This window comes from Ips typographus, linkage group LG12 (assembly GCF_016097725.1).
Source record: "Ips typographus isolate SLU linkage group LG12, UJ_Ityp_2.0, whole genome shotgun sequence".
Classification (NCBI taxonomy): domain Eukaryota; kingdom Metazoa; phylum Arthropoda; class Insecta; order Coleoptera; family Curculionidae; genus Ips; species Ips typographus.
Window position 1 is genome coordinate 4007830 of NC_138433.1, and position 27623 is coordinate 4035452.

Consider the following 27623-nt stretch of genomic DNA (forward strand, 5'->3'; position numbering starts at 1 on the left):
GTTCTTACGCAACCAAGAGGTGACCGTCCGAACTCTTGACCCTATCAGTACCTGAAGTAAGTCCTTTGGGCGTGTCGGTCATAGGGGCTCCCTGCTCGTATCGAGCGGGTTTCGCTTGGCGACGCTTCAAGAGGGCTTGCAGTGCCTTAAGTAAATCCTTCGGGCGTGTCAGACATAGGGGTTCCCTGCTCGTATCGAGCGGGTTCCGCTTGGCGGCACATCAGAAGGCCTTACGCACACACACACACACACCCACACCCCCTCGTAGAGAGTGTTCCATGTGCGTCCCGCCTGCAGCGGTACTGGCGGCCCTCTTAATCTGGGGGTAAGAATTGGTTAAGTGTTATCTTCAGTATAAAAATAAAGAAGACATACTTGAGCTACGATTGTTGTTTCTCTTCCTGCGCTACCCCCAAAACGTGACAATATCAGTTTTAATTTAGGCTGGGCAATTTTTTTTAAACAAAAATTAGAAATGTTTTTTTTTTGTTTTGACTATGCAGGGTGGAGCATAAATTTGTGGCAGATAAAATATTAGTATTTTTAAATAGAACCACATTTATTAATACATTTAGATTCTACACTTAATTCTTTTTTAAACTTTTACCCTATACAGGGTGTCCTGTAACTATATGACAATCTCTCGGGAGCATATAGGGGAGGTCAAATTAATACGATTTATTCATATACAACATTTTTCCTAAAGTCACTCCTAAGGGAGATATCGAGCCCCAAAATACTGCCTTCCAATTAACGTTTTTGGCCGTAACTTTTGAACCACTTTGTATATTGTAATGATTTTTGGGTTTAATGTTTTATCGAAAGAGACCTTCTATTTGACATCAAAACCATGTATCTCGTCTTAGCAGACACATGAACTAACTGGTACCTAAGACACAATTTGCTTAAACTTTGACAGCTGTCATTATTTTCAACTGCAAACACCATTAATTTCTCACCACACACACAATTTCACACCATCTAAACTCTTGACATTTTTATCGAAAAATCGTACCCTTCTTTTATTTCGATAAAATGAACGGTTTTCGAGATAAATCGATTTTTCATTGAACTGCTTAAAACACAATGTTATTAAAAATGTTTCTTGAATTCGTTTTTTGTTTAAAATACACATGAAAGGCGAAATTAATGCAGAACGAAACGAAAAAGTATGAAAGCTGATAGGGACAGTAGGGGTAGGTAAAAAATTAATGAAATAATAATTAAAAAATTTAATTAAATTAATAAAAAAATAAATAATTAAATTCTTATTCAATTAACGAGCATTCTTCCATATCTTTCGTTATTCTACACATTTGAATACTAATTTACATAAAAAAACTAGGTTAATGAATATTTTTAATAACATTGTGGTTTAAGCAGTTCAATGAAAAATCGATTTATCTCGAAAACCGTTTATTTTATCGAAATAAAGGAAGAGTACAAATTGTGTGTGTGGTGAGAAATTAATGGTGTTTGCAGCTGAAAATAATGACAGCTGTCAAAGTTTAAGCAAATTGTGTCTTAGGTACCAGTTAGTTCCTGTCTTTCTACTAAGACGAGATACCTGGTTTTGATGTCAAATAGAAGGTCGACCCGTTCTTTGGGACTCGATATCTCCCTTAGGAGTGATTTTAGGAAAAATGTTTATATGAACCAATCGTATTATTTTGACTTCCCCTGTATGCTCCCGAGAGATGGTCATATTGTTATGGGACACCCTGTATACAGGGTGTTACAAGTTCGATGCATTACCATTGCTATCTCAGAAACTATTGTTGATAGAGCTTTAGTTAAATGGAGACAACGTTGCGCATTTTATTGCTAAATAATTTGGTAAGACATTTTTTTATTACATCCGGAGTAAGTTCCAAAATAATAATAATAATAATAATATTTATTTAGCAGAAATGCTATATACAAATACAATAAGGAAAACAGAAATTTTAACAATTAAATAAAAACCAAACTATTACTAACAATGTGCTTGGTTAACAATACTTTAAATGATTTTAAATTTCTACATTCTTTTATCACTTCCGGTAATTTATTGAAATTTAGAAGTCCTTTATATAATAATGAATTTTGAGCTAGCTTACTTGAACATTTCCTATTTACTATAAAGTCACCACGATACCTTGTATTATACTCGTGAATGTCCGAGAAATAATTAATTTTTATACATAAGTATTCAGGCAGTAAGTTGTTTTTTAATTTAAATATAAACAAATGAGCATCAAAGATTACTTTCTGTTCTATAGACAACATGTTTAATGTTTCTCGCATTAAGAACGAAGACGTATATCTATTGCACTTCAATATGGTTCGCATTGCCCTATTTTGTATTACCTGGAATTTCTTTATCTTAAAGTTTGGTAGTCCGCAAAGGAGCGTGGAGCAGAACTGTATATGTGGAGAAGCGATACTGTTATATAACAACAACCTGGTTTGTGACGACAGATGTTTACCCACTCTTGAAATAAAGTTCACTTTTTTTGAATATTTTCTCATCATATAATTGGCATGATCATAAAATTCCAAATACGGATCAAACACTACACCCAAATATTTTACATTCCTTTCGAAAGCTATTCTAATATTATTTATTACTATTTTGATGCTGTCAGCTTGTATGTTGTTTAATTTATGTTTCTTTCCAAAAATGCAAAATTTTGTTTTAGCCGCATTTAAACTTAAGTTGTTCCTACAAAGCCAATTATATATGTTTGCCAAATCATAATTAGCATCATCTTGCATTTGTGCTAGGTCACTTCCCTTTATGTATATCATGCCATCATCCGCAAACAGCTCAACTCCACATCTCTCCACAACGGCGACCATATCATTGATATAGAGCAAAAATAACAGAGGTCCCAAGACCGTACCTTGCGGCACCCCATATCTAACTAACAAAGAATCAGACACACTGTCTTTAAACCTAACACGCTGTCGCCTTTCGTCCAAATATGACTTGAACCACTCTAGTACCACACCGTTTATGCCCATGTTACACATTTTTTGTATCAATATATCTCTAGACACAGTTTCAAATGCCCGCCTTAAATCTAAAAATATCGCAATCACAATATCACCGCTATCAATACAATTAACAAAGTTATCACATACATTTACAACTACAGTTTCACAAGAATGATTTTCCCTAAACCCGGACTGATTTGATACAATTATTTTATTTTTGTCACAGTGACGCTGTACTTGGGATTTCACAACAATTTCTAAAACCTTCTCATATATCTCCACTGTGTTAATGGGTCTAAATTCGTTAGATAGCGTTGCGTTTTTTACTTTTGGAACGGGCACTATCATTGATTCTTTCCATTCCTTCGGGAACACACCACTTGACAATGAGGCATTTATTATATCTAGAAGACGATTACCTGCCACGTCACAGACTTTTTTTTTTTTTTTTTTTACAAATAAAACGTTACAACCTATTGAGATCGTTATGATCACAGATAGTATAGCCAACCCAGTATAGGAGTGGCCGCACTTACTCACTAATCAAACACAACAAAGTAATACTAAACCTAAGTTATCTAAGCCTAATACATAGATGTGCCGAATAACTGACCCCGCTTTTGTACCACATTAGCCATACTTTGCAATGGCGCACTTAGTGATCTAAGCTGTCCTTCAAACGTGACGTGAGAGGTACGTGATAGAAACTGTGCAAAACAGTCCCCTAGCTGAGTGGTGCAGTAATTCAAAAGATTTTGATCAACTATGCAAGCCATGGATGACAATGGTAACTCTCCGGGAGCAATCAGCAATGCCAGTGTTAACTCACTGTCGCTAGACAGTATAGCCTGGATAATTTGCCTGGCTTCGCTGCTGGCGGATTCACTTTCCGCAGCTTCAGCGAGTATACACTGGATCGCTTGCTTATTGGAGATTCCGTACGCGGTGGCAGTTAGTGAGAGGCTCTTAAATCTCGATGACGCGGATATCTTTTTAAGCATGGCGTTACTATTAAACAAGCTCCGGGCTTCACTGAAACTCGGATCAGTAGCAACTGCTAAAAGATTATGATCGATTGGTTCATACAACGTGTCTGTGTCACAAACCCCACCGAACGATTGCGCTATAGCCATGCCAACGCTAGTTGCATCATGGATCTTGTAGTGGGTAACTCCCCTGATACTACGTTGGTCACGGGAACAGTGGTCGGTATTCCACTTTCTCCATGCGTTCTTATATTGTGCCCAGGTGTTAGTACGAGATATATGCCACGGCATGTTAGCATAACTATTTGACAAGCTAGCTTGACGAACAGCAGGTGCATTGAGCACAAAGTTTTTTGTCGTGGGGTTGGGGGCATCACTCACATGTGATATCCAATCATTAGTCATATTCGCGGGAAAAGCAGAAAGCGGTATATCTAAATTAGCCAACTTCGGGAGCACCAGTCTCTCCTTAGCAAGCGTAAGCTCAAAGGGCCTAGGACAACCCAGTCCTCCATTGAGGGCACTTAGTTTGATAGCATCAAGAGCCAGCCTTACTCCAGCCTTATCCATTGGCGCTGCTCTCGCCTTACACCAATAATTTACATTATTGTCCCACAAAACTTGACACATAGAAGGTGTCAACCCGCGTCTCGCCAATGTAGCACATCCCTCAGTTATCGTGTGGGCCCATGCTACTGGATCAGACGTTTGATCATTTTGCAAGGGGCGCAGAACAAAGTTAATCATCGAGCGGTTCACATACCCTAGAGCAGAACCTCCTTGGTATAAGACGCGCAAATATTCACCTCTACCTTTGCCAAACATCTGCTTGTTCAACTGGAAGATGAAGCCCATTCTATTTAAAGTATAATATACGAGTCTGGACCACAGTATATTCTTGTTGCTCAGCCAGACGTCATCACCCTGGTGTACGTGGTACAGTTCAATGGGGACGACTCCATAATACCGGGCCACCCAGTCACTGGCCACCTCGAAGTAAGCTAGGTTGAGTAGTGTATTAATAAGATCAGTTGATCTAGTGCCAGAAAACATACCCTGGCGAACTTTGTACATACTTGGATCGTTTGGGAAACGAACACGCATGTTACTCTTACTGGCTGCAACCCATTTGTTGGCCGCTATCCAGTCTTGACAAGCCCCTACTCCCTCACCCAGTTCCGCGAACACGTTAAAGAGCATAGCCTGTACCTCGGGGGTGTGATGCCTATTAAAATCGGCATAGTCTAACATATCACATTGGATATTCCTATCACACGTCAGTCGAGCACGCATATGCTCTTGCTGACTCAATACAATTCCGCTTGCTCCTTTCTCTAGCCCCCTCAATGTATGCAATTTCTCTTCAAAGCCTTTTGTTGCATAAGTGTTTATGACATAATGGAAGGGATCAACACCATATATGGCACGTGCCTTACCGTTTTCAAACTTCTCTGAAGCGTGCGACTCTTCACGGGGGTGTCTATGGTATAGTGCTTGTAGCAACGTCTCGATGGGCACCTTCTCTGCCCACCCTCTCTTGCTAAGCTTGACCTTACTACGCCCTTGCTGGGCAAGCTTCTTGTAGTGAGGGTCGTCTGGATACACTTCAGCTACATCCAATGAAGCTCCTCCCCCACTACCACTGGCCATCCACTCAGCACGGCGTTTTAAGAAGTCTAAATATATTTCCTTTGTGGCACGCTTTGTGACGAGCGGGGCGCATATGTCGAGTAGTTTCTCTTTTAACATTTGGTGGAACTCACTGCTTCTCGTGCGTTGTTGAGCATCTAGTAAAACATTCTCATCTAGCCAATCGGCACTTACTGCTGATGGGCCAAATCTCATTGGGCCTGGAGCCTGGATATGAATAGTGCTGGAGCACCTGTTTTTCTTTTCTTCCTCCCAATTTGTTATATTGTGGCTTCGGCCAATAGCCAACTCCAAGTAGGCTAACACAGACACAGCAATCGGGGCTATCGGCTGCCCCAGCACACCGCACTGCCCACGCCTTGCCAAGGCACTGACACACTTGAGTCTACCTGTGGCTTCCCCTGTAGTGGTAAAGAGCAACCTAGTACGCAAAACATTCTCTATGAAGCACTCACTTGCTCTGTGGCCTAGTGCATTCATTAGAGCAACACTGGCCATTATATTATTTGTGCCGACTGGAATATACTGCAACGTTTTGTTGATCATTCTAATGCGCGTGGCTCTATCCACAATCTCCACAACCTTGCCCGTTTTAAGCGGCACTCCGTCCCCGTTCACTTTGGGGGGAAGTGCGAAGTCCTTACTCATAATTATAGTCCACACCACATCTGCAAAATGGCAAGTCTGATGTTTCTTATCTGTGTGGCTAGTGTGTGGAAACAGATCATTGAGCACCTTCAAATGTGTCCTACCAGATCCTACCCTTATAGATGCGGTTAGTGAGTGCTCGCGGTTAACTCCGTTCCAATTGGATATATACCCAACAGCTTTTGACATAGGTTTAGGAAGGAGAGGTGCACATGTAGGGTTATAATGCAGTCTCACTGCTGGGTTAACTAACATTTTCGCCCACGCACGATATAGCTCAGTACTTCCTTCTCTCTTAGTATCCATTTTCAGTGCGTTCCAACTCCTAATTATCTCCAAGAGCTTAGCGCGCTTGGAGCTAATAAGCCATTCCAAAGCGTCTTTATCAAGGCAGTGGTGATTGTCTGCAGTCTGAAATTCTCCGTCATCCCCAATCGTGGGCAACAGCACTGCTCCGCCCGTGTCTATCAAGTTGTCGCAAACTACACGCAGCAATTTGACTAAGTATCTGCCATCCCACTGTTCCTGTTTTTCTTTACTATTTATCTTGACATTAAGTAGCATGTGCAGACACAGTCTTGAGAAGATGATTAACTTAGTATCACACATATCGAAAGCCATCACCCGCAAGACAAACTCATTTGTCTGTGTGTCAGACATATCCAAAAACAACTGCAAGGTTGAACTAATTAGCGGGAATAACCCATTTTGTGGGGAGGGAGCACAATAAGAATCGTCCACGCTGCCGAACATGTCATATCCTACTCTCCACTTACTCGATCCTTTAATGGCTAACTCCCACAACTGGTCAGCCATTCTGGTTCTGCTCAAACTCGAAGTACCGATCATATACATTGGGAAAATGTCGAATAACATTTCATCACATATGTCGTCATTGAGGAACTGCACGTGTTTAGTCATAGGTAGGACTTCTAACACACAATCCACAATTGAGACCATTTCCTTGGTTAGCTCACTACCAGCACTCACTTCTCCACCACAAAGGAGTCGAACTCTATCAACACTATGTACAACTATATTACACATATTTACATTTAAGCTAATAACTACTGAGGCAGCACGCTCATGCTGGCTTACATTCCTACGTCGTGAAACTACTGCCAACATGCGCCTGCATGCTTCGACCCACAACAAAAACTTAGAACTATGATACAGAAATTTTGGGGCAATGACCCTCATTCCACACCAAGAACAAAAGCTAATTACTACATGAACTAGACTCTGTCTAGAGTTTTGCGTTAATCCGGATTCGGACGCAAGGAGGCTGCAGCATCTGCAGTCTGGACGTGGGAGGCCGTGGCGGTAAAATCCGCCATGTCAAAGCTGGCAGGGTACTCGAAGGCTGGGGCTGGTGAGGAAACATTGCCGGCTAGCAAGATACCAACATTATCTAATTTCATCTCCTTAGTTCGAGACAATGCCATCAAGTCACCAGGAGCAATATTTCCAAACATAAAGCAAACAGGTAATACCATCTGCGCAGGATCATTGTAACTCATGAGAGTACATGGCTGAAGTAGATTAAGGTCGGGCAAGAAAACTGCCCCTACCAAGGGTATGATACCAGCCTGCCGGGACACGCCTTGTGGCGATACAGGGAGTTGCTCGGAGGACAAGAGGATTGGAGCACCAATACGGAAAAGCTGCAGAATGGCATTAATGCCAAAAGCACCATACGGCACAACGACATATCCCATTCTACCCTCCGCCTGCTGCTTGTACTTGGCGTCGCCCATTGAAGAAAACCAACCACGCATAGCTTCGAAACCAGTTGTGATCACTTCTTGAGCAAAAGATGCTCTAGGACAAGGCGCTGTAATACCCCACTCGAGAGGGCGAACAGCAAGGAAGTTGTCAATGACGAGAGGGTTTGCAAAGAATGGAGGAATAGCTTGAGCCCATTGAGCCATATTTTCTCCAATTTGGGGCACCCCACCATGCGCACCTAGCCACTCCTCGTTGTGGTGGTTCCTCCTGTATACATCGACTCCGAAAAAACGCACAAAACAAGACTTAACCGAACGTATGAATATATTCTCGGTGTAGTGCTCTGCCGCCTGTCTTGGAAGATTCATTTGTGGTATCAAGGCAGAAGCTGTTAGAGGGAGGACTCCTCCGACAGTCCATTCCACGATACGCTCGGCGGCTATCTGTAAAGAATAAATATGTCGTAGAAAAGACATAAATCGAGGCAGCGTATAAAACTGCAATGTTGACGCGATTCATGGGTGCACACTGCATCCAGGTTTGTGTTTCACTTAACCCAAATCCTGGGTTAGGGGGCTTGACTCCTAAGATGCGAAGCATCACATTGTAGTCCCACGGCTGGGGCAACCTCAAAGAGTTAGCGCCGTAGAAAGGGTGGACATGCCGTTGAATGTTTGCACGTCTGCCGCCACCACGGATCCATCGGATACCTATATAATCTAATACCCAATAGAGACCAGCCAGGAGACACTCAGTCTCGCCTCTAACTTGCGCCATCTTGAGCGCCAAATTATATAACACTTGAGGATCTACATCTCCTATAGGCGGCAACACAGGTGCTGCCTCTGTACGATACACCACCACGTTGACGCCAGGCCATGACACATACGCGGCATGGGGGATGTTTTGGGCAACGACCCCAGTATAACGGTTACCTGGCTTCGCTAACCACATCAGAGCTTGTAGATCGGCTAAAGACCAATCATACCCTTCTACTAATATTATGTTGCCGTTTCTGATAGGGTTTGTGACCGCGGCGGGATGCAATTGCGCGTCACCGAGATTTACAAATGTGGGGTCGAAACCGTCAGGGAAAGGCTGCAGGACAGGCGCAGCTGCAGTTTGAGTAAACAGATCGCGCACTAAAGAGTACCAAATCAGCTTAGCATATATAGCATAGTTATGTGTGCTATACTGTGACTCCAAAAGGTTGTCACCTATAGCACGCATAACCGCTTGGTTAGTTATTTTCAAGTAAGGGGCCAGCCCATTCTGCACGGCTTTATCATTAATGGTAGCGCCAGTGTAAAACGGGGTCAGCTTTGTCATATCGAGATCATATTTTTTGGCGGTTGGTCCCCACTGCACATGCATAAGTGGCATCCTCTCTTCTGGTATGGGGCCCCTCGTTGTCAACAAAATGGGATCTTCAATACGTACTTGGTTGCGATAGTTACTTGCTGCCTCTGCCTGCAGCAGATACGAGCTCAGTGAAAAGGCTCCTTGATGGAAACGCACTATGTTAGGCACATTTTGAAATGACGCCGCATAGTGCTGTACGAATGTGGCGGAGCCTTCTGGTATGTAGGGGGACGTCGCGAGCAGGTTTTCGTAAGCGCCAGAAGCCTCAACTGAGTGGTCGCCTACTTTGTTGATGACATCCTGAGGGGGTTCACCCCTATGGGGAATGCGCCGGCGGAGGTCACGTAATGGGCCAACACTGATCTCCGTAGCTGGGGGTGTAGGTGGGTGAGACCCACTTAAACCACTGCCCTCTGAGTCATAGTCTGATGGTGCAGATGAAACTGGGCTAGTCGCTAGTCGGGGGGAGACATTACCTGTCTGGGGCGTCGAGGTTTGAGTTGACGCTATTCTCGATAGCATACTACTTACCTCGTAGAAGGTTGTCTCAGCGTCGCTGGAACTGCTCGCCGGACTGGGGGGCGGGGGCTGTACCACATCTTTGGACAGGTTGATTGTCCTAGACGGTCCAGGCTCCTGGAAAACCGCTGCCGGGGGCTCCACCTCCATGGTCAAACATGGGGTTTCTTCAGCAACGGGCGAAGGGGGAAAGACTGCAGAAGCAGCAAGATTTGTCGTTAAAACGACAGGTTCAATGCAGCTGTGGACCTCCTGGGGAGCCGTTTTGTCCATTTCTGCCTCCACCTCTGACGCCAGGTGGCTAGCGGATCGCAATATTCTTTTACTCATCCTTATTCTTTATTGATCTGAAACAAAAGAAACAACTATCAGCATCTAATCTTACCTGGGGCGACCTATATCCGCAATGCCCCTGAGTGCAGTGGCATATTGCTCATAACATCGGGGTTTTGTTACTGCACTCGGACTCTTCCCGATGAGCATGCCAAGAAATCCGACCCAAATCCTTTAAACGGGGCATGTTGGTCGGACTCCCTTATTGGGCGTAGCCACCCAAACATACCCTCGGTTTACTTGAGACGGTGGAAAGCGATAATTCCCATCCGAAGATGGTGCTTTAAAGCCAACCCAAGTTCCCGAGGGAGCAAAGAACTGATGGTTCTTCACCATCATTAATAAAGTGGTAAAAAACAAATAGAAATTTGACTTTTTCGGTTTTTGTCGGAAATCTCTGGATGTAATGAAAAGTTTTTGAACATCCACAAAAATTATTGATGACATTTAAAAAAAAATGTAAAAAGAGAATAAACCGTCTTTGTTATTGTAACAGTCATTTTGAGTTAATTTTGAACAGCTGATTTTAATTTATTTCAATTTTTTTGTTGTGGGACCTATAATTTTGAAAAGTATGTTTGGCATTTGTTTAAAAATAATTGAATATCAGTATGGAGTATGTTGCATGAGATATGTTAAGAATTGTTTGTAGAATCCAAAACCTCCTTTAAAAATAAGGTTCCAAGTGTATTTGGAAAAAGTAAAGCCCACTTTATAGAACAAAATTTAGTTTGAGTATTAGTAGGTATTAGTATTCACTGTAAAAATGGAAGGTGATTATAAATGATAAGTTTATGGAGGTTATTACATGACATATAGACTGACAAGTGCCAGTACATAAATAGTGAATATTAAATAAAAAGTTGTAGCTTGTAGCTGCAATCCTTTTTCTTTAATCCAGAACCCAAAACAAAAACGAAAAAGTTAATAAAATCATGTACCTAAAAACTATCACTTTTGTGATAATATTCATCTGTCAATGCCAGGTTAACCATACTGCAGGTGCGAAAAAGGCAAAAAGATTTAATTTTAGTATTAGCCATAAAAAAATTTGGTTTTTAAGTGAATTCAGTTATTATTAATACTAAAATTAAATTATTTTTTTTATAAACTTCTTCGGTCATAAGCATTGATTCTATTGTTAGTCTTAATATTGTAACATAAAGATTACACTAGGTGCCGTTACCCTAAGTTGCCCCGGTCTCCCCCAGTACAATGTCTGTGCAAGCAAGATCGGCGAATTGAGGTCATGATGTGGGTATAAATACGGTACCAAAAGCACATACAAATCACCAAACTCTGGGGTCTTCCCCAGAGGAAGGTCACTGACTGATCTCTGGGTTAGTCTGGGTACGCCTATTGTGCAACGCAACGTGGAGCAGTAGGTGACCAAGTGCCACACCCTTAGATCAGCCCAGATCAGCCAGGAAATAGTGTGGGCGAGCAGCACAAGTTGCCGTACCTACTTACCTCCCTTTGTTAGGTACTCAACGACTTTACCGGCTCGGTGAATGCCCTCGGACACAAGTCTAGGGTTCATTCATCCCCGCTAAAGCGTCGCCCCCCGTGTTCCCCCTGTCAAACCCGCATCATGCTCCTCGTCATCTTGGCGATCTGGGGGGTAAGGTTATTGTCAAACTAATAATTATCACATTCCAATAAAAGTGGGTTACTTGTGGAAACCTGAGTATTCTTCCCTCTGTGCTACCCCTTAACGTGACAATATTAATACTATAACTAAAATTAATTTTTGTTTTATAAACTAAGCTTAATCCCTTCCATTTCATCAAATTTATGTAGTACCTACTTTACAAAAATACTGTATAATACATATTAACTCAAAGTTTAGCAGCAATGCAGTTTACTAGTGTGTAACTGTATAATGATAATTATTGTGTTAAACATAAAACAATAATGAAAACTGCATTGGTTATCATTTGAATGTTAATTTAAGTAAAATCAATATACTGACCTTAAAGCATGCTTTTTTTTATTCACTGTTCTAATGTAAGTACTTGAACCCATTGCACACAATTTCACATGTTGCAATCTTCTTAGTGGGTAATCTGTTCTTCGCTTAGGTCAATTTCTTCATAAAAGTATTTTCTCATCGACATGGAAAAGTAGTGAAGTATTCAGCATATACAGGATACAGATCTGTGAAATAGGCCCAATTTGTTAGTTGAACCACCTTTAAAAAATTGTCAGTCATGCAAAAATTGTCATACAAGTGATGCATCAGCAGAGATTATTCAGGTTAGGTATGAAATTGCCATTGTAATCTTACCTGGGCTAGCAGGCGTTGTGTGCATTATGACTATTGAAAAATATACATTTACTTGAATTTAGTGTATAATCTTCACCAATTATTAGACTATTGTAATAAAAATACAATTATTTTAGCTGCATGTTAAGCTGGGTTTATACAGCGCACAATGCACAACTTAATGCATAACATTGCACAAAAAATCACAAGTGTTTCTTTGTGGTGTTTATACAGTCGCACAACATATAATTTTTAACCAATGAAAAGAGTTTATGACAACACGTGATAAATGTCATTGCAATGTGAAATGTTATTTTTCTGTCACTTGCCATTTGTCAATCATGTCAAGCACAGATAAGGACGATAAGGCACAAAGAGAAATCATTTCATTGTTGGCTTGGCGCAATTAGACGTGTATTTTTTGATATAATATTTGTTTTTTCTTTTGAATTTAACTATGGATGACGGGTTGCTCATAGAGCGAGTGTCGCTTTTTCCCGCGCTTTATAACAAAAAGGATGTGCGTTTTAAAAACAAACTGGCCAATAAAGCGGATTGGAAGACAATTGCCTCCAATGTGAAATGTTCCAGTAAGTACAGATATTAAATTAATATTAGTGAAAGCTTACAATGTGAAAGAATTTTTTAGCGGATGAGTGTGAAACACAGTGGAAATCACTCAGACAGAGGTTTCACCTCAAGAAGGAATTTGGGGAACTGCCATCTGGTTCAGGGGCCCACAATATCAACTGGCCATACTTGAGGCTATGGGCTTTTTGGACCCATATATAGCATCCAGAAAGTAATAAAAAAATTTAAATGATTTGGGTACTAGATTTTACATTTTTAAACTTTGATTCTGCAGAACTATATCAAATGTACGGAGGGTGTCGAGTGTTTCTGTGGGTAGTAGCAGCTTCGCACGAGGGGACACCCAGAGCCCTTGGGATACAATCAATACAATCCTAGAAGAAGCAGATATGGTGGTATCTGACAATGAAGAACCCTCAGAACACAGAGTGACAGAGACAGCTCCCACTCCAAAAAGACTATTGGAATCTGACTCCTTCCTCCAGAGAAGTAAGGTTCAAAAAAAAACACCTCAGGAGGAAATGTGCCAGTCACTAACAAGCACGGTACAGAAATTTCCCGAACAATGTACTGGCCAGGATGACCCAGATATTCACTGGGCAAAGAGTCTTGCTGCAGATATGAAGGTGGGTCTGCAGCCCAAAAAATTGGTTTTAAGGCAAAAGTCTACCAATTACTGGGAGATACTTTGAATAGCACCAGTACCCAATAAGTTTTATATTATATTATGTTAAATACTACATTTTAAGAGTTTTATTAGAAAATTAGCCTTAAATATATTCATTCCCTAAAATGGTCAGGCCCCCCTACTGGTATAGTTGGTTTAACTGGTGACTTAATGCACCAAAGGGTGACAGAAGCCAATCTGCTAAATGTTCACGCAGACTCTGAACTCTTCGACTGGCATTATTTGAACCCAGCTTTCCAACGGTTCTTAGGCCATGTCCTACTTTGTGTCGCACCAATATCGGCTTCATTAATTGAATGTGTGATTTTTTAAAAAGTTATGTCACAAACTAAAGCTGACTTGGCATACTCCTTTAGAATATTTAGAGAGAGACACTTTTATTAGTGTCGGAAGTAGAGATCAACTGGTTGACTTAATTTTTTTCATTTTGTGCTATTCTGTCTATTATAAGTTTTCGATTTTGATTGATCTTGCGCTAACTTGGAAAATAATCAAAAATTGAAATATTTCCGACCTTCTTTTAAAACAGCAAAATTTCTGGTTATTTTGAACGACCTGAATCTCCAATTGTGGATTTTGGACGTTTAATAGCAAAGAGGGGTTCGAAAAACCGTTTCTTATAAGATAAGATGCACAGATTGATTTTTAATAAAAGTAATTCCTTTATTAATTACAGAATACAGGGTAAGAAATAATGTACTAGACGTTTTTGCATACAACCTAGTTTATTTAATAGCTGGGAACATTTTAGAACTTTAGTTGTGTCATATACAATAATAGGCCTGAATGGTATCTCAAAACACACGTTTAGAGATTTTTAAAATTTAATTCACAAACTTGCAAGGGTAATGTCTATTTTAATATTACATTTTATGGTGTTGCACCTTAGTTTGAACACTTCCACCATTAGAAGAATTGACTAGTAGGAGTGCAGTTTTTGAAAAGTAACTTATAAGAATAACCAACTTAAACTTATCTAACTAATTAGCTTTTACTAATTTAAAGTCTTAGTTCAAGCTCTCTAAGGGTTGTGAAAAATGTCAGTATTTTGTTGTACAAAAATGTCAGCCAAAAATGTAAACATTTGCAATGGACAGAAGTCATTTTTTACAATTTTACGTTCATTTAATTTGACAGTAATTGTGTACTAGGTTAAGAGCCAGTAAAATAAAAGTATAGTAGTAAAAGTATACCATTCTTGAATGGATTGCTATAAAAATTTAAGACAATATTGTTTGATTACTATTTAGTAGCTAATATCAAAGAATAGCTATGTAACAAGAACAGACAGTTGAAAAGAGAAAGCGAATTAGAGAGAGATGGACTCTTCCTACCAAAGTTTAATTGACAAGCGACTGATATCGGCTTTGGCCGTTGAATATCAGGAGTTTTATTGGTTGTTTATTCAAGTTGTTGAAAAACGTTGCCGTATCTCAGACCACATCAAATATTTGTTTTGAAACATCGGTTTAAAGTTAATAATAGTTAATAAGGACTGATATTTTCCAATGATTAATAGGCGAACTTAAAACACTTTGACTCAAAAGAAGTAAACAATGATTATAAGAAATTAGTTTATATTATATTTGATTCTGATAATTGGATGCCATTTTTATTTCAAAGAAAGAGACAACCGGCAACATGTTTCCTACCAAAGGGAACTCGAGGTCAGCCAAAAACATCACCCCAACATCAAAGGAATTATGTCCCTTCTCTATATGTTAGGCATTTCACATTTTTTTTTGCATGTTGAATTTGTATTAGCGCCATCCGATGCAACAACAAATTACAATAAGCTACAAATAAAAACATTTTAAGACAAGTTAATATAAAGTGTGCTGTATATAAAATAAGTGTCGGTTGAAACAGGCTTTCCCAGAAAATTGTGGTATAAAAAATATTTGCTTTAAAATTGAACACCCTGTATACTAAAGTAATGATTCTTATACAGTGCGTTTTTTTTAACGCGCAACATAGGATTTTACGTGTTAAATTTTTAAGCCCCTGTTAGACCATGTTATTTTGGAACTACAGGTCTAAAACTTGACGGGTGTGTCTTTAGTACCCTGAAGCTTAAGTAAGTTAACCAATTAGGTCTAAAAAGTAATTAAAAACTGGCAAAAAATCATTTTTTTCGAAAAGATTTTATCGTTTCATACTTCCTGTATGCATTGTTGTTTTTGATACTGACAGGGCGGGTAGCAGGTAGAGTGACATATTTTGACTGCATCAAGACCTGACATCTTTTGAACGTCAAAAGGGCATTTTATGATTGTTTGGAATACTGTTTGGCTTCAAACGGAGGTCACTTTGAACAATTCACTTATAAAAATACTTCTTTTGTTCTTAGTTCTTAACTTTCTTCATACAAAGTTAATGATCAACTTGTTTTACTTTCTACGCCAAATTTTACCTGCTACCTGCCGTGCCAGTATCAAAAACAACAAGCACCTATCATACATACAGGGAGTATGGAAAGATAAAATCTTTTCGAAAAAAGATGATTTTTTGTAAGTTTTTAATCACTTTTTAGGCCGAATTGGTAAACTTACTTAAGCTTCAGGGTACGAAACAGCCACCCGTCAAGTTTTATACTTGTAGTTCCAAAACAACATGGTCTAACATGGGCTTAAAAATTTAACACGTGAAATCCTATGTTGCGCGTTAAAAAAAACGCACTGTATGTGGCACTCTGAAGATAAAATGTAAACACTTAATAATAAATACAGTTTTAAATTATTATGTTTTTAAACAAATTGTATGCACCAATTTGCCATAGCCTTTTTTATCGACCTATGTAGCAGTTTTTTTTATAAAAGGTTCGACATAAAATTTATAACTTTTATTCATTTTGAAGTGTGTTTACCCCTTACATAAATATGCCCAATTTGCTAAAAGATGGCATGCGTTTTAAGCAATAGACAACATGCTCTACTAAAAGATGACACGGCCATCTTGCCAATAGATGACACTAGCAAAGTTTTATTGGTACTCAGTTTCTTCCAAATAATTGTTTAATATTGAGGAGGTTGAAGGTTTAGATTGGGTGGGTAGAGTTATTGAGAGTCTTGAATGCCATTTCAATACTGATTTAATCCTACGCATGTAACTAATAATCTTAGTAAACTATTAACCATACCAGTGGCTCAGAAACAATTAAACTCTATGGTTTTGACATGGTTGTTACAGTCATCATTTGTAAACAATATATAAACAGTTTGGTGGCTGCTGAACTATAATTATTGCAACCACTGTTAAATAATATAGAACGCTATGTTACGCTGTTTTGAATATAGTTAAACAATTATCGTTTTGCTTACTAATTGTAATTATGAAATGTTAAAAACTCATAAACTATGATTGTCCTTAATTACCCTGATTATTTATATAACATTAAGATATATGTTTAGCTGAAGACTAAACATCTTGCCGGGCTCGACTGAATTTGGCGAGCTGAATTAGAGGTTGATGATTTCATATCAGGCCTCGTTGTTGAGACTGTGTCGTCTTAGCGATGCCAGTTCTATCATCTCTGAAGATGTCTTATGTTTGGTTGTTGGTTGAGATCTGGCAGTAGTTAGTGCCCGACGGCATTTGTTGACTGCTACTATGACCGCCATGATAATAAGTACTACCGCTGCTGATGTCAGTGCACCTGTGAACATAGAATGTTTAGTTATGGATTTCCAGTGATGTTGTCCTAGTTCGGTTTCAATGTCTTCCTCCATTTCTTTTAGCTTTCGAAAATCATCTGCGGGATGAATGATGTTTTCTTCGTATTGGCTTTGAGGTGGTTGCTTTACTGACGTGGTCAAGTTTACCGCCACCTGCTTGATAAAACCTGCTAGAACCGCAAATACGTCGCTGCGCCTAGCTGCTATAGATATTTTATTAGTCGATATAATGCAATTTGATGAAATCGAAATGATTCCTGTTTTATTTAAGACTAAATCTTCTCTATTACCGTTACACGTTATTGCAACTTTTGATGAATCAGGTGACACAAAAATCCACGAATTTTTGGTGTAAAGTTGAATCCATTGCATTGCTTTAATTTTCACTCGCTTAACGGGACAGCTCGAATGTTCAGTTCGTTGATATATTTCATCTACAATGCAATTCGGGCTGTTTTCAATGTTCCTTATTAAAGGCGGTGAGCATACGAATAAATGTTTTCTGATTCCTATGCAATTCTTAAATTCTTCTTCACTTATGTGAAAATATTTTTGTTCATTGTAATCACTAGCTAGCAGTTCTTGAGGTAGGTCAATTGTTAAATACGTGTCGCCTTCCACTGCAGACGGTATCGCACTGACCTTGACTACGGTAAAATTGCTGAACTCAGTTACTATAAAATACACATACACGTGTAGTTGTTTTTCTGTTTCCTCAAGTTCAGTTTTCAATATGGGTTGAGGTAAAATTTCAATGCTTGGTGGCATTTTGCGCTCTGCAGTTTGGATTATTTCCCTTATCTGCCCCGGTGTTAACATTGAGTATACGTTGCCTGTGTTGTATAAGATGTCAGACAGACTTTTATAATAGTCATATACTTCATCTAAATAATTGTTCCCAACTTGATATGAGCTCAGAAGGTGAATGCTAAGTCTGTTTTCGTCCACCGCTTGAAACCAGCTTTGCTTCATCTCAGTTATAGCGGCTTCGCTTCTGATAACCTTTTCTTGAAACTGCTTAAGCTTGCTGTAAATTCTGTTTTCGGTGTCGTTAAACTGAGATAGTGCCTGCAGCATAAATTTAGTTTGATGACTAGATGCATGTATTAATTGTTGTTGATTCTTTTCTAGATTGTTAATGTCGGTGTATACTTCGTCATTTACGCCAAAAATTGAAGTCATCAGTTTTCCAAGTAATCCTCGCCGTTTCCTTGACCTTGTAACGTCGTATATTCCTTTTATAACCCACTCTAGTCTAGTTTCTTTTAATTGCATATCGGAAATTAATGTGTTGCATTCAGTTTTTTTTGATATTTCTGCCACATTTTGGCATACGTTCTGAATCTGGCCGGAACATTTTTTATGTTTTTTATGTGGTAGCTGATATCAGATTTATTCAGCTTTATGTCAATTCGAAAGATTCCCCTTTCTATTTTTGCTTGTCCAATATGTACAATCCTGGTTTTGGATATTCTATCTTATATTGAGCCTTTGCTGAATTTACTAAGCTTAATATGAATAAAATCGCAACAACGGCTTTCTTCCACAAATTCGCTGACCTTGTTTTGCCTTTAAATTGATTTCTCTCATTTCCATATTCTACTGCCTTTTTTTCTGATTCTCCACGTAACGGTATAAGCTTATGAATCGGCCGTTTGGTAATTACTCCCCCTGGCTTCTTTATTGACACTACTCGAACAATTCCGTCCTTATCCGCGTGCGCTTCGGTTATTCGAGCTAATGGCCATTGACTTGGTTTTACGTTATCTTCTTTTAAGATTACTACTTCTCCCGTTTCTAAATTGTTTGATTTGGATGTCCATTTGTACCGCTGCTGAAGTTGATGTACTCTTGCATCCATGTATTCCAAAATTCTTTACGCATTTTTTGAATCATTTTCCATCTTTGATTCATATTACTGATGATGTCTTCGCAGATTGGGGTAATCGGTGACAATAGTTCTCTTCCGATTAGAAAGTGACCTGGTGTGAGAACGGCAACATCGTTTATGTCTTCGGACAACGGACACAAAGGCCTTGAGTTCAATGATGCCTCAATAAGTGTTAACAACGTATATAACTCCTCGAAGGTCAATGTTGTATCTCCAATCACTCGTCTTAAATGATACTTTGTGGATTTGACGCCCGCTTCCCAAAGACCACCAAAGTGAGGTGCTGAGGGAGGGATAAAGTGCCACTGTATGCCCAACGATGTGCTTCGATCCTCAATTTTCTCCTTTCTGAGTAACGCGATAACTTCTGACTCGATTAAGTTGTTTGCCCCTACAAAAGTTGTGCCATTGTCACTATAGATGTGTGCACATTTTCCTCGTCTAGATATGAACCGTTTTAACGCTGCTAAAAATGTTTCAGCTAGCATGTCACTTACTAGTTCAAGATGTTGTGCCTTAGTTACTAAGCACACAAATACTACAATATTACCCTTATATGATTTATTTCCTCGTCCTTTTGTGGTTCGCACTTGAATTGGTCCTGCATAATCAATTCCAGTGTGTAAAAATGCCGCTGATTGAGTCACTCGAGGTGGTGGTAACTGTCCCATTAACTGTTGTGCTGTAGCAGCTTTATATCTGGTACATTTTACACAATTGTTAATTATCTTTTTTACTGCCTTTTTTCCATTAATCAGCCAAAATTTTCTTCTAATGAACGCTAAGGTATTCTGGTTACCTCCATGTAATGTTGTGTTATGCGCATCTCTTATAATCAAGTTTGTTAAATGACATCTTCCTGGTAAAATTCTGGGATGTTTTTCTGTGTATTTTAATAGTGAATGTTTAAGTCTCCCTCCTACTCGTAGGATATTGTTTTTGTCGATAAACGGACTTAAATTGACTATTTTACTTTGTTTATCTATTGTTTTATTTGATTTTAGAGCTTGAATTTCCGCGTGAAATGCTCCAGCTTGTTCTAACCGAACAATTTTTTCTTCAGCGTTGCTAATTTCCTGAATTGTTAATGTACCTTTCCTGATGCCTGTTTTTTTGCAATTGTTAATGAATCTATAACAATAGGCAATTATGCGATTCATTGACAGCAATGATGAAATTTTTTCATGAATTTTGGGTTCACTTCTTTGCGCTACATTTACTTGTATGCTCTTTTTCCTTTCTTCTTCGGTCTCTGGAATTTTTGCGTTTCCTTGCAGCCACGTTGGGCCTTGCCACCATGGAACAAAGTCTTTGATTTTAGAGGGATCAATGCCTCGTGATATTACATCTGCTACATTTTCTTCAGATTTCACATGATTCCAATGCTGAGATGGCACCAAGTTTTGTATCTCAGATACTCGATTTGCCACAAATGTTTTCCAATTATTGGGCGTTCCTTGGATCCATGATAATGCTATCATGGAATCAATCCAAGCGTATGTGGGTGTTTTATTCAAACGTAGAGCCGTTTTAACTCTAGTTAGTAATCTTGCTAACAATACTGCTGCACATAACTCAAGTTTTGGTAGTGTTGTTTTTGTTTTTATTGGTGCTACTTTTGACTTTGCAGTCAATAGTGTGATTTTGATGCTTTTGTCGTTATTTATAGTTTTTACGTAAACTACAGCTCCGTTTGCCTTCTCTGAAGCATCGCTAAATCCGTGTAGTTCAATTTTGTTCTTGGTTGATTGATACGTCCAACGCGGAATGCTGATTTCTTCAACGGACTTTAACTGCTGCCGAAACTTATTCCAACAAGCTGCTATTTCTTGTGAGACTTCTTCATCCCAGCTAAGTTTTTCTAACCATAATGTTTGCATGATCAATTTTGCTTTGACTAATACTGGACTTAGCCATCCTAACGGATCGAATAGTTTCGCAATGTCCGCTAATATTGTTCTTTTCGAAAGCTTTTGTGACGGTGCTAACGCCACCTTAAATCTTATGGAATCGTCACTTGGTGACCATAATAATCCTAATGATCTTCTGGTGTCATCTTCTTGAATGTTGACTGCGCTTTCGTCTCGCAATTCTACTGGTATTGCTTTTATGACTTCCCTGTTATTACTAGACCATTTTCTTAGTGTTATCCCGCTGGCCTTGAACATGCTTATTAGTTCATTCACCGTTTCAATTGCCTCTCTTTCGTCTTCTGCACCTGACATTAGATCGTCCACATAGAAGTCCTGTAAGCTGATTTTTGATGCTGTTGGATACGACATTTTCTCGTCTTCCGCTAACCTTTGAATTGTTTTTACAGCCAAGTATGGTGCTGCAGCCGTTCCATACGTTACGGTCAATAACTTGAATTCTTGAATTGGGTCGTTTGTCGAGAATCTCCATAAGATTCTGTGATAGTCCTGATCTTCTTCGGAAATTCGAATTTGTCTATACATCTTCTCTATGTCGGCTGTAAATCCTATTCTGTGACTTCTCCAACGTAATAAAATATCTATAAGGTCATCTTGAATTTTAGGACCTACGTGCATGATGTCATTTAAACTTTTTCCATTTGTCGTTTTTGATGATGCGTCAAACACTACTCTCAACTTTGTAGTCGTACTGGTTTCTTTGATAACTGGTTGATGAGGTATGTAATATTTTCCTTGGATTTGGTTACTCCACTGCACCTGTTTCATGTGACCTAGCTTAATGTATTCACTCATAAATTTTTTATATTCCAAATTCAACTTGTAATCATTAGATAATCGTTTCTCCAAGGACAGTAAACGTGCCAACGCTCTTGGCCTTGACTCACCTAATTGCGATGACTCAATTTCGTTTTTAAACGGAATTTGAACAGTGTACGTACCGCTCGAATTACGCAATGTTGTTTTATCGTAAAATGCCTCGCATGCATTTTCATCGCTTGTTAATTGTCGTTTTTCCGAAATTTCCTCTAATTCCCAGAACCGTGATAATTCTTTCTCTTCAGACTGTGTTATCATGCTTACTACTGCAATGTTGGTTTGTTTTAAGGATTGATGAATGCTTCCCCAAATTATCCTGCCTAACTCTGTATTTTGCGCTACAAGGCCGTCGTTTGACTTGTCCATTCCTTCTAACAAAATTTCGTGAAATTCTTGGGCTCCAAGAATCACATCAATTGGACCCGGCTTTCCGAAGCCTGGGTCAGCAAGAATTTTATTTTGCCATAATTCGGTGTTTACTTCAATTGGGTGTTCTGGCATATCTTTTGCTAATTTTTGTAAAATCAGCAGTTCAGTATTTAACGTAAATTTGCTAGTAATGCGTGGTTTGCATTGTACAGATATTTTGTATTTGCAGCTCTCATTGGTTGATCCCCCTATACCAGAAATTTCGGCATGAATTTTCTGTTTGGGTAATTGTAGTAAATTGGCAGCTTCCATAGTGATAAACGATGCTTGCGAAGCTGAATCGATCAAGGCTCTCAAATTTTCGTTTTTTCCATCTGAATCTTGAATTCTAATGATTGCTGTCGCTAATAATGTTTTACCTCCTTCATGCGCGACATGTGTTCCTACCCTGTTTGATTGATTGAAATATGGTTTTGATTTCTGCTCGTTTGGCGTTTTCGTTTTGTTGTGGTTGTTTTCTTTGTGGATGAGCGTATGATGATTTTGAAAACAAATTCTGCATTTTTGAAATGACAGGCATTTTGTAGTTAAATCGTGGTTTAAGCAATTTAAACATAACCGTTTTTCTTTAGCAGCATTAAACCGTTGATAAGCTGTTAATGCTTTGAATTTTAAACATTGATAAATGGTATGGTTAGATAAATTGCAGTACTTACAGCTTTGACTTTGCTGTTTTCTCTGATGTGGTTGATAACTGCCCATGCTGCTATTGTTTTCGCGTCCGTCATGTCGATCGGTAGATATGGATTCGATGGCTCGAAACCGCTTAAGGATGAAGTTCAACATCTCGTCGAGTTCTGGCACTTGTAGTGGATTGATCAAACTAGCTTCAAATAGCTCTTGTGTTCTCTTATCGATTTTCCGCAGTAGAACGCAACCGATGATCGGGTCCCATTGAGATGTATTCATGTTCAGAGCTTCAATGGCTTTCAAGCATTCTTTTGTTGTGTTGTAAATTTCTTTTAGCTGCTCTGATGATTCTTGTTTGCTGTCAGGTAAATCCAGTATTTTGTTAATAAGCTTGTTGGTGATTAGGCGTTCGTTACTGTATCTCTCTTTGAGATGACCCCATGCAATATGGTACTTCGCTGAACTGATTTGAAAATGTTGAATTGCTCTGCCAGCTTCCCCTGTGACATGAGCTTTTAGATAGTTCATTTTTTCGATTTCGCTGAGTGCCTCGTTGTTATGGATCACATTCTTGAACATGTCTTCAAATGGCGTCCACTCTTCGTAGTTTCCAGTAAATATTGGTATCTTTATTTGAGGTAGGCTGATGTTATTGGTTCTATTCACTGACGTTTGTGGTTGTTGGTTTTCTACCTCGCTTTTCAGAGGTGATGATTTGCTGTTAGATTGTCCTTGAATTTTGGCAATCAAGGTACGAAGTTGCTTGAATTTGTTTTCCTCAAAATATTTTGAGACTTTATCAACGTCCAATTTTGAAATTTCCTAGTGTAAGGATGTTACGATGTTCCAGTCTTTCAAAATTGTTGAAAAAAGTCCACTTTTTACCTCGGGATCAAATGTTGCAGTGAATTCTTCAACCAGTTCATCCAAATCGCTCATTCGCAAGGTTTGTTCCTGCGTGAGTTGATTTAGAGTGGCACTTTTTTTCTGCTTATCTTGTTGCTTTCATTCTTGTTTTCTCTCTTCGTCTAGTAGTTTTTCCTTGCAGTTGTTTAACTCTTGTAGAGCATCGTTATAAATGGTTCTGATTTGTTCAAAGTAATTGCTAGCAAAGTACGTAGCGTGTTGCGTTTCTAATGTTGTCAGCTCTTTGAGCTGGGTGTCATTTACTTTAACTTCGTTCCATAGCTTCTGAACTTGAGTTCTCCTTTCTTCAACGTATTGTCACGAATGGAAAATCCGTTAATTGAAAAGATGGACTGATTAACTTAAAAAACATAAAAGTATTCCAGGATTGCGAAATATTAAGCGCACGAGGCAAGGTCGCACCGTGATGCACCGAGTGTGTCATGCACCGAGTGCACCGTATCGGTGATGTGTCACCACCACCTGCTTTCGGGTATAAAATACGCCGATTTTAGCAGTATAGAAAAAGTGTGAACCGATCAACGGTAGTGCGACCAGCTGACCCGAGAAGTCGAAATGTCGACTCTCCTCGGGAAAAGATCAAGTTAATTAGTCCGTTCTCCAAAGTTGTTCAAACGCGAAGTGACCAAGCCAGCCGCCAGAAATGCTAAGTCCTTAGCTTGTGACTATGTAAGTACATATTGTAGAATTGTCAATTTTTAGTATTTATAACCGTATTGTGCGGACACGTTTGTGTATATCATATTTAATAGATTTAAGTGTTATATGAGAAAAACTCAGTGTTTGATTCCATCCCTAAAACTGAGATCCCGGCACGACGTTTATTGTCGTGAGTCAGTTTAATTGGTGAACCCAGAAGGGCTCATAGATTAAACGTGACATTTGGTGGAGGTGCCGGTCTGTTTTGAGATGGATGAAAAACAATAGTTGAGTTGTTTATTTTTATTTTTTGGGGTATGATACCGATTGAGGAAAATAATGTGTGGACTATAAAAGAAGTTTTAGGTATTATTATCTTTTGGCTAGGGATAGTAACGTTGATTTATTCAGTGATTTTTTGGGGATTACCTTTGCTATTAAAGCGCTTATTTGACAAAATTTTGGTTTAATATGGGTGGTACATCTTCAAAAGAGGAAGAAATTATTATTTCCCAAGCAGGGAACAGTGGAGGTGTATCAAATAATTCAGAAAAAGATAATTCATGGTCGGCAAAGGAAATTTTAATTATTATTTTTCTGTGCATGGGGGTATTAATGCTTGTGTATTTTAGCGTCAAAAAAATTATTAGTTTGATGAACAAGCAAATTCGCAAAGAAATTGCTAGGAATAATCAAATTGTTTAAAAAAAAATCGTTTAAATTTTGACCGAAAACTTGGAAAATCGAAATAATTAAAAATACTGCCAAACATTTCGTATTAGATTTTACATGAGTGAACCAAGTGACAAATCACGAGTACGAACTCGCAGTAGAGCTCAAAGTGTATCAGTCAAAGAAAAATTTGTTTTGCAACAAGCACTAGCTCAAGGAAAAAACCCCGAAAAAGTCTTAAAGGAGTTGAGAGAATTTAAACCCGCGCATCATAGCTCAACTGTCGGTTCCTCTGCTTCTGCAGGTGCCCCAGAAGTTGACAAAACAACTTCTATTGTCAGTTTAACAAGTAGTGAGGACGAGAGCCCTTTCGAAAGAACTGTCGTAAGTGCTCAAATTGAAACCCCGCGAATTCAAACAACCAAAGCTTCGACTTCCCGAGTTCAGAAAGCTAAAGATTCCAAAGCAAGATCACGATCCCCAGAACAGTTTTTTAAGCCAAGAGCCTCATTGAGTAGGACTCCGCCTAAATCGCGAGAATCAGAAGAGTTCTGGCAAGAAAGTCCCTTAGAAGTGGTAGTGCCAGAGCCTACCTTATCCCGCCCCGCAGATTTATTACAAGGTTGTAATAATCCTTGCCCACCCCCGGTAGTTCAAGAGAGAAACAGTGTAATACGTCCTAACAATACTGCAGCAATGGCTAACATGACTTTGCAGGTAGCTTTGGCTGAGCCAAAAACTCCAGCTACACCAAAGTTTACATGCCCACCTACATTTAACCCATCGATTGACTCTCCTATTATTTTTGTAAATAAATATGAAAAAGCAGCGATTGCAAACAGCTGGTCGGAAAACCACAAAATTTCCTACTTAGCAAATTTCTTGGAAGGCCCGGCTCAGACTTGGTTTGATGGTTATATTAACGAACCGGCAAACCAGGCAAAAACATGGACAAATATAAAAACGGACTTTTTAAAAGAATTTTCTGGTGAACAGCCACTAAGAAAGTTAAAGTTTCGACTAAATACACGAAAACATCAAGACAATGAGGATGTTAAAAAATATTATTTTGATTTACTTGCGTTGGCAACAGAAATTGACCCGACAATGTCTTTTGACACGTTTAGGGACCATTTTGAAAATGGTTTACACCCATCCTACTATGAAATGTATTACTTGCTGAGTTCAAGTAATCAAAATTTTAATGACTTAAAACAGCTAGTGTTAAAGCTAAGTGACATTAAAGAGAGAACCCTGGTGAATCAGATGACACGTGATACGGCACTGCTTTCCGTGTCCGATGCGTTGAATAACGAGAATCAAATGATCAGGAGCGGACCGGGAAATACAACAAATTTTCCACGCAGAGATGGCAATCAAAATAGAAATCGAGTCTATTATAATAGTAATAGCACAGGGAGAAATTTCGTGGATAACAGGAATGTCGCCAGTAACGGTCCGAACAGGAATTTTGTCAATTATCGTGGAAATTTTACAAGAAATATGCCACCAAGGAACAATACCGTTAATAGTGGTTCAAATAATGGCGGTCAACGGCCATATTACCAAAATCGGAATGTGCAATGGAATAGAAATAATGAGTACAGAGGTCCAAATTATGGAAACAGAGCACCTTACCGAAATCAAGGTAATAGCTATTTACCTAGTACAAGAACACACGATGGACGCATTAGATGCATTAATTGCAAAAGAATAGGGCATGCATCATGCAACTGGAATGCAAACAGTTCCAGAAATAATCCAGATAACCGTCGAAATGATCGGGTATATCAAAACCCAAACGAAAGAGGACAATTTCGTCAATAGGAAGCCCTAACGAGATTGTCCACCTGTCATCAAAGGGCGTCAAAGGAGGGTTATTGTATGTGCATTTAAAAGTAAATAATCAAGAAAATGTAAATGTCGTTCTAGACACCGGAGCGTGTAAAAATATTGTGGATTTAAATTATATTAATAACATGTATCCTTTGGAAAATGATGTTGAATTAATTACTGCAGGCAGTTACCCTCTTACACCTATTGGAAATTCACAAGTGACGATTGAAGTTAATAATAAAGAGATACGCGTTGAAGCATTAGTGGTAAAAAATTTGTCTAAAGCTCTAATTTTGGGACATAACTTTTTGAAGACGACAAAGTCAGTCATTGACTATAATAACAATAAAGTGACATTGCAGCATGGTTCGGAAAAATTGATCATAAATTTTGGGGATTATGATTCAGCTGAAGAATGCGATCCA

At 39.0% G+C, this 27623-nt stretch overlaps 1 protein-coding gene and 1 long non-coding RNA gene across 2 annotated transcripts in view; both read left to right on the forward strand.

Annotated features, from left to right (window-relative positions):
- The window catches only part of LOC145736576 (uncharacterized), a 279046-nt gene that overhangs the window by 206135 nt on the left and 45288 nt on the right, over positions 1–27623 (forward strand). The gene's annotated exons all lie outside the window — the stretch shown is intronic.
- LOC145736632 (transcription factor Adf-1-like) lies at positions 12354–14047 on the forward strand. Its single transcript, XM_081991059.1, has 4 exons — positions 12354–13061; positions 13121–13273; positions 13337–13629; positions 13670–14047. The coding sequence occupies exons 1-2, from the start codon at positions 12929–12931 to the stop codon at positions 13261–13263; spliced, it is 276 nt and encodes a 91-aa protein (XP_081847185.1). The 5' UTR covers positions 12354–12928; the 3' UTR covers positions 13264–13273; positions 13337–13629; positions 13670–14047.

Coding starts and splice junctions, on each gene's coding strand:
- LOC145736632 (XM_081991059.1), top strand. CDS start 12,929: ATGGATGACGGGTTGCTCATAGAGCGAGTGTCGCTTTTTCCCGCGCTT. Junction 13,062..13,120: donor CTCCAATGTGAAATGTTCCA/GTAAGTACAGAT, acceptor AGAATTTTTTAG/CGGATGAGTGTGAAACACAG.